Source organism: Tupaia chinensis, unplaced genomic scaffold, assembly GCF_000334495.1.
Source record: "Tupaia chinensis unplaced genomic scaffold, TupChi_1.0 Scaffold144982_1, whole genome shotgun sequence".
NCBI classification, from domain to species: domain Eukaryota; kingdom Metazoa; phylum Chordata; class Mammalia; order Scandentia; family Tupaiidae; genus Tupaia; species Tupaia belangeri.
Genome location: NW_006204841.1, coordinates 214,553 through 231,188, shown reverse-complemented (window position 1 = coordinate 231,188; position 16,636 = coordinate 214,553). Strand labels below are relative to the sequence as shown.

At 42.6% G+C, this 16,636-nt stretch overlaps 2 protein-coding genes across 4 annotated transcripts in view; both read left to right on the top strand.

The window, feature by feature from the left end:
- NMU (neuromedin U) overlaps positions 1-10,320 on the top strand; it is a 39,988-nt gene extending 29,668 nt beyond the window's left edge. Inside the window, exons 8-11 of the mRNA XM_014583879.2 lie at positions 3,022-3,096; positions 5,270-5,323; positions 8,604-8,643; positions 10,138-10,320. Of these exons, the coding sequence (XP_014439365.2) occupies positions 3,022-3,096; positions 5,270-5,323; positions 8,604-8,639 (165 nt within the window). The 3' untranslated portion in view covers positions 8,640-8,643; positions 10,138-10,320. The remainder of the gene's footprint in view (positions 1-3,021; positions 3,097-5,269; positions 5,324-8,603; positions 8,644-10,137) is intronic.
- Positions 10,321-13,501: 3,181 nt separating this feature from the next.
- PDCL2 (phosducin like 2) overlaps positions 13,502-16,636 on the top strand; it is a 31,668-nt gene continuing 28,533 nt past the window's right edge. For 2 of the 3 annotated variants that reach the window (XM_006167687.1, XM_006167686.1), the window contains exon 1: positions 13,566-13,637. In XM_006167687.1, coding sequence (XP_006167749.1) covers positions 13,632-13,637 — 6 coding nt within the window. In that variant the 5' untranslated portion in view covers positions 13,566-13,631. Of the gene's footprint in view, positions 13,638-16,636 lie in introns of all 3 variants that reach the window. The other variant, XM_014583880.1, reaches the window with a different exon arrangement.

Below are 16,636 nucleotides of genomic sequence, written 5' to 3'. Positions count from 1 at the left end.
AATTATTTAAAAATATGAATATTGGGAGCAGCAGTTGGCGTAATGGCTATGTCGCTGGACTCCCATGTAGTCGACCATGGTTCGAGTCCCAGACCTGGTGGCTTAAACTCATGCCGGGTGCATGTGCGTGCGTGCCCAAGATCCTGAGAGGAGAATGGAGGAGAAGAGATTACAGTGTGGCCATCCCCCCTGGGGGGGTGATTTCTCACTTTCTGTCTCTGTGTCTCTCTATTTTTCTGGTGAGCACATGCTCCCTATAGCAAAAACCTCTCCAAAAAAGAAAAAGAAAGAAAGAAATATATGAATGTTAAAGACTAATGAAATGTAACCAGAAATATCTTTTTCTATTTCTAAAATTTCCTCATTAGTAATTAGGTATCTAATTAGAGAGTTACTCTTTAAGATTGACCAGAACGAGTAATTTATATTCACTTAAAACTCACTTAAAATTTATGTTCACTTAAACCTTGTGAGGTTTTAGTGGTAATTTTTCCTTTGGTATGTGTGGATTTTAAAATGTTAACTAACCTATTTAGAGGTTTTGATCTAGACTACTTAGTGATCTTTTTACCCAGGTTGTTCTTTCCAACCTTGTGATTCACTACCATGAACCCGTGTAGCAAATGAGGGACATTTTGTATTTTAAACATCAATTTACCTGTGCAAAGGGAACCACAAACTTACACTGAATTTTAAAAGTTTATCACTTAAAATGTTCTTACATAGAGGAGCTGAATGTTAGATTATACCTGGCTTTACACCAAATACTAGTGGAATTAGTTAACAAATATCCATTACATAAGGCTCAAACCAATTCACTCGATAAATGAATTTCATATTTGTAAGAAGGTTCAATTCAACTCATACCTTTAAAAAAAAAATGCCACCCAAACCAGCAGATGGCATAATGGTTATGTTGCTGACTCCCATGTAGTCAACCATGGTTCAAGTCCTGGACCTGGCAGCTTAAACTTATGCCAAGTACATGTGTGTGCATGCCCAAAATCCTAAGAGGAGAATGGAAGAGAAGGGATTGCAGCATGGTCATCTCTCCCGGTGGGGGTGATTTCTCTCCTTCTTTCTCTCTGTCTCTGTCTGGCAAGCACATGGCACCCTATAGCAAAAATCTCTCTTGAAAAAATTTTTTAAAAATGCCACCAGGGGCCAGCAGGTGATGTGGTAGTTGAGTCTCTGGGTTCCCACACACCCAACTGCTATTCAAGCCCTGGAGTTAGCAGCTTGCTTTCTTACTTTCCTTCTCTCTCTTTCTGTTTCTCTTTGTTGAGCTCAGGTTCCCAATAGCAAATTAAAAGTGAAAATAATAAAATAATAATAATAAATAAAATTAAATAATTTTTTGATGCCACTATTGGAACCAGCAGGTGGCAAGGTGGTTATATCACTCGACTCCCACATGACTGACAGTGATTCAAGTCTTGGACCTGGTAGCTTCAAACTCACACTGGGTGCGTGTGCGTGCGTGCCCAAGATCCCAGTAGGAGAGCGGAGGAGAAGGGATTGCAGCATGGCCATCCCCTCGGGGTGGGGGGTGATTTCTTGCTTTCTGTCTGTCTGTCTCTCTCCGTCTCTCTGGCGAGGGCACATGCCCTATAGCAAAAACATCTTTAAAAAAAATGCCATTATTTCAGGTCTCCACGTGTCTTAAGTGTGCTTTCATTTTCTTCTGCTTAGTGTTTTACAGCTTGAGAAAAATGTGCTTAGTCACTATCAAAAACACATTGTCGCCTTCTGTGTCCCTGTTGTCTTACACTATGAGCAGCACATTGTCGTTCTGTGTGTCTCCTGTTGTCTTAGGTATACGTTTCAGTTTTAAATGTATAATTTACAAAAGTGATGACTAGATGCATAATTTTCTAGATAAATATGTTCATCATGAAAAACTGATACTCACAGAGCTGATTTCATCCGGCCCAAATTATTTTGTGTAAGTCTGGACGCAAACCAACTGCTTTTTGCCTCTTAAAGACACAGTGAAGGGGGGCAGCAGGTGGCATGGTGGTTAAGGCACTGGACTTCTTTCATGGCTAACTGTGGTTTGACACCCAGACCTGGAAGTTTGCTTTCTCACTTTCCCTCACTCTCTCTCTCTCTCTCTCTCTCCTCTTTCTGATGAGCATGCATGCCCTGTAGCAAATTTAAAAATAAATAAATAAAGAGATAATAAAATTAAATAAATAATTCTCAGATAGTGTGGAAGTTAAGGTACTGAACAGCAACTGCGAAGTTTGAGTCCAAGACCTGGGTTGAAAATCGTGCCAGGCATGTGTGCATGCATGCCCCAAATCCCAAGAAGAGCATGGATTGCAATGTGGCTATCCCCCAGGGGGAGATTTCTCACTTTCCCTTTCTCTCTCTCTCTGGCCAGTGAGCATATGCACTCTATAGCAAAATTTTAAAAAATAATAAAAGATGTGGCGAGGGGTTTTACTTGTTGAGAGCTGACAGAGAACTCACCTGAGGAAAGTACTTCTGTGTAATGACAAATTCCTAGCATAGAGCTACCAAATTTCAGCCATCTCTTGGCTCATTCTCCACAGTTCTCTGAAGGGTTCACCAAGGGCTGAGATGACATCTTTCTTTTTTATTTAGGGAGATTTTTGCTACAACATGTGTGCTCACTGGAGAGACAGAAAGCAAGAAGTCAGCCCCTAGGGGGCTGGCCGCACTGCGATCCCTTCTCCTCCATTCTCCTCTTGGGATTTTGGGCACACACGCACACACACCCTGCATCAGTTTCAAGCCACCTAGTCCAGAACTCAAACCGCGATCGATTATGTGGGAGTCCAGCAATGTAACCATTACACCATCCGCTGGTCCCGACATCTTAATTTGAAATATGAGTATCTACTACCTGCCGGGCACAATCCTAAGACCAACGATAGTGGGTAGAAACAAAAGCACAAACGAGTAAGCAGGAAACCACGCCATGCCCAGAGCCGCCCTGGCTGGAGCCATGTACCCTGAGCCACCATGCTCACGTTTGTGTGTTCGCGTCCCCAGTCTTCCGTGGTGCACCCGTTGCTGCAGCTCGTTCCTCAACTGCACGAGAGAAGGATGAAGAGATTCAACACGCACGTATGTCATTCGAACTGCATGCTCGCTTCGCCACTCTGCAGGGGCAGCCCTTTCTCGTAATTCCAGATTGGGAGTTTATAAGCCAGTGGTCTTCAGGGTCAGTTCCAGACACACGCAGTCGGCCAGTGTAAGAGCATCTGTTCACACTTAGGAGGAGAAGCCTGTTCGAACTCCCCCCACCTGCCATGTTCTGCCCCCTCTAACTCGCGCTGGGATTGTAGTTCTTTCCACGGGTCATGACCCTCCCAGAGAGAAAACCAGCTCTGGTTAAGAACCTGCAGCATGTTAGTCATATGTTAGTCATGAGGAAGGAAGAGGTGAACGAGTAAGGGCTGTCTACCGCCCCTCTGTTCAGGTTGGCAAGCAGCTAGGACTGCAAGTATCTGCCTAAGTATTACTGTTGGAAAGGTTTAGGCTCTCAGCAAAGAGGCAAGAATATATTTCAGAAACTACATGAAGAAATTTTTTTTTCAACAATGAAAAATAATAGGACCTAAATTCAGTGTTTATGTCTAAGATGCCTATAACTGAGTCGACAAATTCTTAGCTGGAAATAGTGGAGATGTTATTGTCATTTAAAGATTCTTTTTTTTTTTTTTAAGAATTATTTAATTTGGGGACCACCAGTTAGCATAATGGCTATGTCGCTGGATTCCCATGTAGTCGACCACAGTTCGAGTACTGGACCCAGTGGCTTAAACTCACGCTGGGCGCATGTGCGTGCATGCCCAAGATCCCGAGAGGAGAACAGAGGAGAAGGGATTGTGGCATGGCCATCCGCCCTGGGGGGTGATTTCTCGCTTTCTGTCTCTCTCTTTCTGGTGAGCACATGCACCCTGTAGCAAAAACCTCTCCAAAAAAAGAAAAAAAAAGAATTATTTAATTTTATTATCATTATTTTTTAATTTGAACAGAAACAGAGTGAGAGAGAGAGAGAGAAAATAAGCCAGCAGGTCTGGGACTTGAACCGTGATCAACCACATGGGAGTCCAGTGCCTTTACCATCGCACCACCTGCCAGCCCTAAGGATTCTAACTCTTAATGCTGCAAGTGTCTAAGTATTATTTTACAGTAATGCTTTACATTGTTGTAATGCATTAGAACTGTCAGTCTTCTATGATTTTATTATTTTGGGTACCCTGGTAGTACTTAAGCAAGTATTATTATCCCTGGCTTAGAAGAGAAAAACAACTTAGAATAGTTGGGAGAGTTTCCCAAGATCATCGTAGTAAGAGATTTACTAGATTCTTTTGGCTTCTAATGTAGCCAACTATTTCTTTCACTATGCTATTTCCTTTGTAGTTTAACCTTTGGATACTTTAATTATTTTATTACTCAATTATACATGGGTGTTTGGTTGTTAATAGTTAAATTCATGTACTTTTTAAAAAAATTTCAGTACCATATTTGCTTAATTCTTCTAAAAGTGCTACTCAAAGTCTTTAAATATTTTAAAAACATATATAGTAGGCCAGCAGGTTGGCATGGTAGTTAAGGCACTGGACTCCCACTTGGTTAACCATGGTTCTAGCCCCAGATCTGGCAGCTTGCTTTCTCACTTACCTTCTCTGTCTTTCTCTGGTGAGCACATGTGCCCTACAGCAAATCAAATAATAATCATAATTTTTTAAATTAAATTAAATGTTAAACAACGTTTTTGAATAAACATAGTTTATCCAAGTTGTCTCTCAATTTTAATCCGCATTCCTATAGAAATATTATGTATTTTATCAATAGCTTTGCCCCGATTCTGTTTTACATTTTTCCCTGTTTATGTGTTCATACATACAGTATGAATTCCAAAGAAATTTCTTACCCTAACAACATACTGAAAGGAGATTTTAAATATAGTTCTTTCTGAAGTATCTACTATTTCTTTCTACCGATTAATGACTATATGTACAACTGGCAAAGTCCCTGAGAAGAGAATCTGTCATGCTGATAAGGAAATCACCTATAGACATGCTCTTCTGATGACGTTGCTGGTTGTCGAAAGTTTCCCGGTGTAAATGCAAAGATTCTCTACTGATTTGAATTCTATACTCAAAGCCTTGATTTTCTTTTTCCTTAATTATGAGTTTAAAGTGACTTTGAGCTTCACTAAACTCTCAAGAAGAACTGCATTTATTTTTAGTGTTAATTGATTTGTAAGGCTCCCATTTTTCTCCTTCAGGAAGAATTACGAAGTCCTCTTTTAAGTCGAAGTCAAGGATACTTCTTATTCAGGGTATGTATGTACTGTGTTTTTTTAAAAAATTGATCCATCTTGAAGGTCTGCAGGAAGTGTGGTGGTTAAGGCTCTGGATTCCCATGTGGTCCACCATGGTTTGAGTCCTGGACCTGGCAGCTTGCTTTCTTACTTTCTCTTTCTTTCTGTGTCTCTCTCTGGTCAACTTAAAAACATATAACAATAATAATAATAAAATGAAATAGACAATTCTTTAAAAATCAATCAATATCTAAATTTAAAACATGTCACTGTGTATTTAGCTCACAAGTTTTACTTCAATTTGGAAGTTTATTTATAGATATTTAACACCAGGTATTACAGTCGGGCATTCACGTCTATCCCCAACCTATTGCCTGGATGCCACGGCATCTCTGGTCTCTTTTCTGACCCACTACTCATGGAAAATGTGCTTTATGAAAAACTGCATGAATTTCTTTTTTTTTTCTTTTTGCACCAAAATAATACTTTGATTCCCCTTTTACACAAACCTTTCAATGTCCCTTCGTGAATACCTCAGGTGACATTCACTCACTTGACAGTTTAATTCCATGACAATTTGTGTATAGAAAATGGATGTCTCAGGACCAGCAGGTGTAATGGTTACATTGTTGGACTCCCATGTAGTGATCGCGGTTTGAGTCCTAGACCTGGTCACTTAAAATTCACACTGGGGGGAACCAGCAGTTAGCATAATGGCTATGTCGCTGGACTCCCACGTAGTCGACCGTGGTTCGCGTCCCGGACCCGGTGGCTGAAAACTCACGCCAGGCGCGTGTGCTAGCGTGCCCAAGATCCCGAGAGGAGAATGGAGGAGAAGGGATTGCGGTGTGACCATCCGCCCTGGGGGGGTGATTTCTCGCTTTCTGTCTCTATGTCTCTCTCTGTCTGTTTGGCGAGCGCATGCGCCCTATAGCGAAAAAAACCTCTCCAAAAAAAAAAAAAATTCACACTGGGAGGACCAGCAGTTGGCATAATGGCTATGTCACTGGACTTCCATGTAGTTGACAACAGTTCGAGTCCCAGACCCAGTGGCTTGAACTCACTCTGGGCACGTGTACGTGCATGCCCAAGATCCCGAGAGGAGAATGGAAGAGAAGGGATTGTGGTATGGCCATCTCCCTAGGGGGTTGATTTCTCACTTTCTGTCTCAATGTCTTTCTGGTGAGCGCACACACCCTATAGCAAAAAGCCTCTCAAACAAAACAAAAAAAAAAATCTCACACTGGTGTGTATGTGTGCCCAAGATCCCAAGAGGAGAATGGAGGGAAAGGGATTGTGTCATGGACATCCTCCATGTGAGGGGGTGATTCCTCGTTTTTCTGTCTCTCAGTCTCTCCAGTGAGCCCACACGCCCTACAGCAAAAATCTCTCTAACAAAGAAAAAAAGAAAATAGATGTCTCAAAGATGAAATATTCCTTAAGTTCCAAGGAATTATTTACTGATTGTTTTACTTGGTAGGCTGAAAGAGTAATGACTACTTTTACAAGTTCTTAAAATTACAGTTACTATAAAGGCAACAAAATGCAGTTGATTGTACCTCTCATTCTGTATGTCCAAATTGTCTATGAAATGTGAGTTTATAAGCAGTCATACCTTCTAAAACATTTGCATACTTAATGCATTACTAGAATTGTTTGTTTTTTTTTGTTTTTCTATTTTTGGAATAGGGCACATGTGCTCGCCAGAGAGAGACAAAGAGAGACAGAGAAAGGGAAAGTGAGAAATCACATCCCTAGAGGGTATGGCCTTGCTGCAATGCCTTGTCCTCCATGTTCCTCCTGGGATTTGGGACACGCATACACACACACACACACACACACACATCCAGTGTGGTTCTCACGCCACTAAGTCTGGAACTCGAACTGTGGTTGATCATGTGGGAGACCAGCACCTTAAATACCATATCCCCTGCTGGTCCCATTACCGGAATTTTTAATTTGTTTATTCAACAACTATTTATTAACCTTCTTCTTGGTACTGGCCAAGATACTAATCACTGGGAATATAAAGACAGAGAGGATCCCATCCCTACTTTCTAGGTGTTTACAACCTCAGAGAGGAATAAGTAAGTAAACAAATGCAAAGGTCTGTGTTGAACACACCTTTAGTCCAGGGGCTGTGGTTTCCAAAAGTAAAGCGCTTAAAGTAAGCTGGGGAGTGGAGAAGGGACAGGCCAGACTCTGTGGGCTGTCTCTTGAAGAATCGACAGAAATTGGTTTGTGAATGTGTAGCTTGGAAATTTCCATGAGTCTCTAAAAAGTAAGGCCATGAGGTAAGATTTGCATTTTGGAAAATAATTCTATTAACGACAGCAAATTGGAGAATGGATGGAAAGAACTGGACTGATAGCATGAAGAAGCAATTCTACATGCAACTTCAGCAAGTTAATTTTAGCTCAGGTCACATCGCGGTGGAGAATGTTTACATTAAAACGTTGGTGCCATCAAAGAAGTAAGCAAAACCAAGTGGTACCTAATTCACGGTGGTCCTCAGCAGCTTTAGCAGCTCCTCAGAACTTGTTAGAAATGACTCACTGGGGCCAGCAGGTGGCATGGTGGTTAAGGCACTGGATTCCCACATGGCCGACCGCAGTTTGAATCCCAGACCTGGTAGCTTGAGAATCACACCAGACACATGTGCATGCATACCCAAAATCCCAGGAGAAGAACAGAGGAGAAGGGATTCCAGCATGGAGGAGAAGGGATTCTAGCATGGCCATGGCCAGCCCTCTTGGGAAGATAATTTCTTTTCTTTTCTTCTTCTTCTTTTTTTTTTTTTTTTGAGAGGTTTTTGCTATAGGGTGTGTGCACTCGCCAGAAAGACAGAGAGAGACAGAGAGACAGAAAGTAGGAAATCACCCCCGGGGGGGATGGGCACACCGCAATTCCTTCTCCTCCATTCTCCTCTCAGGATCTTGGGCACGCACGCACATTCGCCCAGGGTGAGTTTAAGCCACCAGGTCTGGGACTTGAACCGCATTCTACTATATGGGAGTCCAGTGACATAGCCATTACGCCAACTGCTGGTCCCCAATTTTTTACTTTTGCTTTTTCCATTTCTCTCCAGTGCATGTGTAATGTCCTATGGCAAAACCCTAAAAAGAAAAGAAGAAATTGGAACTTACCTCAGACTTATTAAATCAGAAACTGGCCCTGGGGCCAGCAGTGTGACGTGAAGTCTGTCCAGGTGACTCCGGTGCCCATTAGAGACACTCCTCTAGGTTGTTCGGCTGCTTCTAGCCCTACACTGATTTATTTCTAATTTATTATTTTTCAGCCGCGCAATGGAAGAAGGTCATCCGGTTTTGTTTAAAATGGTACGTTTTCTATAAACAAGTAAAAATGAAATGTGTGTGTTTTATAATCCAACATAGTTTGAAATTTTCAATTGTTTTCAAATATTCACAAATTAAATGAGGCTCCATATGTCCATATTATTGCTTGCATGTATACATTCTAATGCTCTTTACAAACACTACAATTACGGGGCTGTGAGGGATCTATATGATAGAAAATACCAGTATTTGGGATCAGCAGATGGCATAGTGGTTACATTGCTGGACTCCCACATAGTCAACCATGGTTTGAGTCTCAGACCTGGTGCCTTAAAACTCACACCAGGCACATATGCATGCATGCCCCAAATCCCGAGAGAATGAAGGAGAATGGATTGCAATGTGGCCATCCCCTGGGGGGTGGGGAGGATTTCTTGCTTTCTGTCTCTCTCTCTGTTTCTCTGGCAAGCACACAAGTCCTATAACAAAAAAAACTCTCTAAAAAAAGAAAGAAAACATCAGTATTTGAGGGCTAGATTTGCTTTGTTCATGTATCAGTTGTAGAATTCACAGATTCCTCAAACTACAGCACAATAGTAATTATCATAACTGATACTGTAGACATGTCTTAGCTGTTCTTTTTTTAAAAAATATTTTATTTATTTAATTCCATTTATTATTAATTTTTGATTAGATCAGAGAGAGACAGAGAGAGAGAGAAAAAGGGTAAATGAGAAAGCAAACCGCCAGGTCCAGGACTCAAACTGCGGCTAGCCATGTGGGAGTCCAGCGCCTCAACTACCATGCCACCTGCTGGCCCCAAGTCTTATCTTTTCTTACGCAGTGCTGTGTGTCAGGGATTGAATTCTTGCTGCGGTGAACAGTGTCTAGCATAATAGGCCATCGTTTGCAAACTTACTGTAGTCTGTCTTCTAAATAACTCCTACTCAGATTCTTTTTTTTTTTTTTTTAAGTTTAGAAATCTTATTGGTATGAATGAGCTTTAGGAAACCATTTTGTAGTGATAAATACTGTAAACTTTTGTAACACACAGACATACAGAATAAGTGTTTCCTCAGAGACAGATTAAACTGTAGAGAGCTTAAAATGTACAGGCCAGCAGACGGCATGGAAGTGAAGGTGACTGGATCCCACATGGCTGACTGCACAGTTCAAGCAAGTCCCAGACCCAGCGGTTTGAAAAACACACTAAGTACTTGTACGTATGTGGCCCAAATCCTGAGGAGAATCGAGGAGAAGGGATTGTGGCGTGGCCATCTCCCCCACTCCTCCCCCCCGAGTGCTTTCTCACTTTTTCTCTGTCTTTGTCTGTCTGTCTTTGACAAGCATATGTACCTGATAGCAAAATATATATATTATATATACAGACTGAAGAACAGCTGGGAAGATCTCAGATGCCAGTGTTACTAAGACAAAATACTTCAAAGAAATGTCTATAATATACAAACGCTGTATATTATATTCACATTTTCATTTACTTTACTTTCATTCCGTTTCTTTTTTTTTTTTTTATAGGATGCCAACGAATTCTCCCTAGAAGCTACGGAACACAAAATGTACTGACACTTTGTTGTCTTCTCAAAAGCAACTCTTAAGTTCACTCTGCTGAAAATCTTTGCATTGTAAGCATTCTCAGTAAAAGTTGGTTGAGATTGTAAATATTTAATTTGTTGGAAATAAATAATGCATCTTAAAATATTGTTTCTAAGTGTTGTAAGGATGTTTCGTGTATAATAAAACTATAAATAGCACTGTCCCTTCGATCTCCAAAACTTTTGACAGTACCGGCACACACACTCTTAAAATATTTTTATTAGAGGCACTCAGCGAGAGCTGGATTGTAATGAGCTATTTTAGTTTATCCTACTTGGATTTTGTCAGTGACAAAAATCACTAACTTGTAAATACCAGAATGCTCTATAGCTAACTGTGGAATGTGAACACCCACTGAAACTATCCTCATTCGAGGATGTGGCCATGACCCCCCCAATAGCCCAGTAGGCAAGTTTTGATGTATGTATATACTACAAAATGAGTTTCTGTAGCTACGGATTTACTAGGGGCAGAATTTCCCTGCTAGCACCTAGTATTCAGATTGTCTTGTTTCCCCTGGCAGCATCTGAAAGGCAGCTAGCCTTGTCCATTACCAGGAAGATCATGATCTTGCTAGTGGACACACCTGGAGAGCTTCGCAGGTCCGTGTTCCGTGGGCACAGAATTAACCTCAAGTGAGGCTGAGTTTACCTCTCCCAGGTTTTCCTCGCTGTTTCTCTGACTCCCTCTTGGGTTCCTACTTTCTCCATTAAGACTGCTTGCTGATGGCCAGCAGATGGCATAACAGTTATGTCAGTAGACTCCCACAGGGTTGACCATGGTTCTAGACCCAGGCCTGGTAACCTGAAACTCACGTTAGACATGTGTGCGTGCGTGACCTAGATCCCAGGAGGAGGATGGAGAAAGGATTGTGGTGCTGCCATATCCCCTGGAAGGGGCTGATTTCTTGCTTTCTCTCTCACTCTCTCTGTCTCTCTGTCTCCGGCAAGCTCACATGCACTAAGACAAAAACTTGAAAAAAAAAAAAAGATTGCTTGCTGAGTAGAGAGAAATGGCTCTTTGAGTAAGTAGTTGGGTCTATATATTCCTTCTTTTTTTTTTTTTTTTTTTTTTTTTTTATATGGCGCGCGCGCGCCCCCCACATCACCAGAAAGACAGAGACAGAGAGACAGAAAGCCAGAAATCACCCCTGCAGGAGGGATGGCCACGCCACAATCCATTCTCCTCTATTCTCCTCTCAGGATCTTGGTAACACACCCACACGCACCCAGCATGAGTTTAAGCCACTGGGTCCGGGACTCGAACCATGGTCAACTACATGGGAGTTCAGCAACATAGCCATTACACCAACTGCTGGTTCCAGTTGGGTCTATATATTCTTCAGTGCAGAAAATCTAACAGGCATTTGTCTTCTAAAGTTGACCAAAGATTATAGCTTAAATTACATTTTTTAGTAACAAAGGTTGTGAATTTCACTTTTTATCAACCTAAGTGAAGAACATAAGAAGCAACAGAAGATGATAAAAAATACATTATTTTAAAAAAAAATGAATTTCAGGGCCAGCAGGTGGTCTAGGTGCAGGATTCCCACATTGACAACCATGGTTCAAGTCCCAGACCTGGTGGCTTGAAAATGATAATAAATAAATAAATAGATAATTTTTTTTTTTTAATGAATTGCTTTGACAAGGTGGAGACTTAAGAGCAAGGAGGGCCTATTGGTCTAAAGTCATGAATGCTACTTCTGTGAGCGGGGATTCAACCAGCCTGGATTTCAGATTCTCAAAATACGAAAAGAAAGTTGAATAGTAATTTAAGCAGCAGAATGCCTCTCAGAAGTCCCAACAAACAGGGACCAGCAGTTAGCGTAATGGCTATGTCGCTGGACTCCCACGTAGTCTACTGCGGTTTGAGTCCCGGATCCGGTGGCTTAAAACTCACGCCAGGCACGTGTGCGTGCGTGCCCAAGATCCCGAGAGGAGAGGGGAGGAGAAGGGATTGCAGTGTGGCCATCCCCCTTGGGGGATTTCTCACTTTCTATCTCTCTAACTCTTTCTGTCTGGCTGGCAAGTGCACGTACCCTATAGCAAAAAAAAACAAAACAAAAACAAACAAACAAACAAAAAAACTCTCCAAAAAAAAAAAGAAGAAGTCCAGACAAACATAAGTCAGTTACATTTTTAGAGCTTATAGGAAGACGAAAAAGAATTTTTGGGGGGGAGGCAGAGTGGGGGGAACAACAGAGGAAAATGAAAAAACAAAACATGGTTACCAAAACTATAGGTTTTTAAGTATTGATTTAACAAGTTAATGTCGCATACACAAACACAATAGTACACAGGGGCCCCTCGGGGTATAGGATTTGTATTGAGTAGTAACTGGGCACCAGAGTGGGCCAATGTTGAATCCAAGATTAAAACCATGTCATTAAAAACAATTTTGTACAGACAGCCCAAGGGGTGGTGGTTGGGGAGGCTGGATCCCACATGGCTGACTGTATGGTGTGAGTCCTGGACCTTGAGGCTCGAGAAACACACTGAGTGTGTGTGTGTGTGTGTGTGTGTGTGTGTGCCCTAAAGAAAAAAAATCCAAAAGAAAGACGTGGAAGAGAAGGAATTGTGATGTGACCATTCTCGGGGCGGGGGGAGTGGTGGCTTCCTCATTCCCCCACCACCACCACCTGTCTGTCCTGTCTGTCTGTCTCTCTCTGGTGAGTATGCATGTCCTTTGGCAAATTAAGAGAAAAAGGAATTGAAACAATTTCATATTCTTTTCCCACCAGGTATTTTCCTCATGACCCCAGCAGACCCCTGGAATGTCTTTCTCAGTTTAAACACGGAGGAGCCCACTGTCTAGCTCTCCTACCTGTACAGCCAGAGCTCCTGTCTCCTAGGACACTGGATTTTTAGGGTGGAGTGGGGAGCCTTCAGCCCCATTTGAGAATCTGTTGAAAGCTCTGGTCTTTAACTCCAGGAAAAAATGTACACATAGAACAAAATTAAGTGATGGGGAGGCGGGGTTGAGGGTTAGGAATTTCCTAAAATCTATCCAAATACGGGCTAGGAACTCCGGGTTAAGAACACCCGCTAAGTGGGTCTCTCCCCCAGCAGCCTGTTATTCTTCCGTGAAGATGGGACTAGGTGTCAAGGAGTGCCAGACTGGTGAATTTGGCTACAGTGGTGAGGGGAAGGGAGGGAGGAAAGCCAGCGACCCGGGCAAACAGGAAACACACTGCTTGGGAGGGGCGCCCCAGGACTGGCCCGCTCAGCACCCACCGCGTCCCCTTTCTGCAGTTGCCTGGCAACAGAGCGCAGGTGCACACGCGCCAAGCTTCCCTCCGCTCCATCTGCCTGGGCGTTGGAAACCGCCGGGCCTGAAGCAGGCTCTCCTCCCACCCAAGGGGGCTCAGTCCAAGCACCTCTGGGTCGGAGGGCTCAGCGCCCGCGAGGGACAGCATGCAGGTGAGGGGCGGGCCTGCACTGGGGGGCTGCGACTGGGCGAGGTGCAATACTGAGTCTGGGGGCCCACAGGGGTGGGGCCGGCATGTGTCCTTGGTCAGTGTTAAGTTCTGGGTTCGCCTCTGTCCAGTTTTGAGAGAAATCCAAGTTAACCCTAGGAGAATCATATTTTTTTTTTCTTTTTCTTTCTATCTTTTGTTTCCTGAGAAAAAAGAAAAATCACCCCCTGCGGGAATGGCCACCCACAACCCCTTCTCCTCCAGTCTCCTCTGGGAATTTTAGGTATCTATGCACATGTGCCTGGTGGTGTGTTTTTCAAGTGGTGCTGTCTAGGACTCCAGCTCACAGTCGGCCATCTGGGCTCCTGCTGCCTTAACTGCCATGTCACCTGCTGGTCCTAAGAATGCTATATACATATATAATACATTATACACACACATGTATAATGCATGTATGTATATATACACACATATAATATATAAATAGGTGTATATAGAAATATATAGATATATATTAAACTTTGAAGAGTGGGACCAGCAGATGACATAATCCTCACATCACTGGACTCCAATGTAGTTGACCACGGTTAGAGTCAGGACCAGGCCGACCAGCAGTTAGCATAATGGCTATGTCACTGGACTCCCATGTAGTCGACCATGGTTTGAGTCCCAGACCCGGTGGCTTAAATTCACGCCAGGCAGATGTGCGTGTGTGCCCAAGATCCTGAGAGGAGAAAGGAGGAGAAGGGATTGCGGTCTGGCCATCCTCCCTGGGGTGTGATTTCTCACTTTCTGTCTCTCTATCTTTCTGGCAACCGCACATGCCCTATAGCAAAAACCTCTCAAAAAAAAAAAAAACACACCAGGCACATGTACATGCGTGCTCAAAGTCCAGAGAGGAGAATGGAGGTGAAGGGACTGTGGCATGGCCATCTCCCCCTGAGGGGTGATTTCTCACTTTCTGTCTCTCTGGAGAGCACACGGGTCCTATACCAAAAGTCCCTCTGAAAACAAAAACAAAAACAAAAACAAAAACAAAAACAAAAACAAAAACATTGAGGAGTGTGGTTTGTCCCTGGAGGAAAGTTGGGGCTGTCAGTATTGTATGTCACACCTGAATCCTGGAATTCTTACTGTTCACCGTTCACTGTTACTGACTAAAGAAACCGATCAGTGAGGTTAGCCCAGGCATAATTCAATTTTATTTTCCACTCCTTAAACAAAAGACGGGGGTGATGGGGAGGGGGGATGGGGATGACTGGCAGGTGGCAGGGTGCTGGACTCTCTCACATGGCCAACCACGGTTTGAGTCCTGGACCTGGCGGTTTGGTTTCTCACTTTCCCTCTCTCCTTGTCTCTCTCTGGTCAGATTAAAAAACAATAATAATAAATAAAATGTTTCAAAAAGTCAGCGTTCAATTCTAGTTGTCGCCTGTGTTAAGAAAGACCAGCTGACCCTGGAGTTGGCCCTACTTGACGCAAAAGCTCTGTTAGGCTCCCAGTCATTCCTTAGAAGGCAGCAGCTCTGAGCTGTCCTTGTCAACTAGAAGCCTGTGCTTCTTTTTTTCTTTTCTTCCTTTCTATTTATTATTTATTTATTTTCAGCACAGTAAAATGTTCACTTTTTGTCTTACAGTTTTTTCCCACTCATTCACCCAAAGTAAAAACACTGGAGTTTATCTAGCTTTCCATTTAATTTTAGTATTTGTATATACTGTTGACTTTATTCTGATATTTCGGACATAAATTACATATAGTTTTTAAGGGGTAACCTTTTATAGTAATAACAGATTCCTAGCAAGTACAGTTTATGCACTGTAAACACCTGGCAAATTAAAAAAGAAAAAAAAAAACTAGAATGCATGAAATGAAATTTTTAAAAATTGCAAATGTGTCCTGATTCGCACCTGCTCTGTAGGAATTAGGCCACGGTGTAATTGAGAGTGAAGGCAACATTAACCTTTGTTGTTCATTTATTCACGACTTTATTCAGCAGCCAGTTATTCAGTACTTAATTGTTTAATATTTGGATCCATTCTGAAAGTGTTTACTTTGAAAGAATAAGAAAGAGGCGGAGAAAGAAACTATTTATGGGATGGTAAATACCGTACTAGTTTGAGAAAAAAGACTGTGGTGCTTATTTCTGATAAAAATTTCATAGATATTTCTAAAAGCGAAGGCTTATGAGAATATAAGAGTATTTACCATTACATTAAGTCTCATTGCAACTAACTCCTAGATTAGTAAGGAAGAGTAATCAGAGAGGGTGAATCAATGCATAAGAATGTGATGTCCTGGGACCAACAGACGTAATGATTATGTTGCTGGACTCCCATATGGCCAACGATAGTTCGAGTCCTGAGCCTGGCAACTTGAAACTTACACTGGGGGCGAGTGCATGCATGCCCAAAATCCCAAGAGGATAATGGAGAAGAAGGAACTGTTGCATGACCATTCCCCTGAGGAGTGATTTCTTGCTTTCTGTCTTTCCAGCAAGTGCATGCATCCTATAGCAAAAATCTCTCTCTAAAAAAAATGTGATGTGATGAATATAAAGAGTATTTTAACAAGAAAAAAAGTGATTAACTCTCAAGTTCTGCTTAAAAGATCAGATAAAAATGAATATTCATCTAAATGAGCAACATGGAGGTCACAGTTAACCTTAGAAGTAGTTCTGAAGGAGTATAGGAGGCAGAAGTCAATGTTGGAATGTGTTGAAAAATGAATAAGAGGTGGAGAGCGCAGCCGCGCGCCGGGAACGGCCTGGCCGGCCGCCCCCCCACTGGGGGGGTGGAGGGCCACGCGGCCAGGGGCTCCCGCCACCCAGCGCAGCCAAGCGCCTCTCCCTGCCTCTCCCTGCCTCTCTGGCGCGGGATGGCCCGGAGGCCGAAAACAAGGTTGAAGAACTTGCAACTTAAGAAGATGATAGCTACCAGCCCTGCATTACCTCAGGGGAAAACAAGAACTACTCTGCCATTCTTAAGGAAGCCAGATACCCAAGGA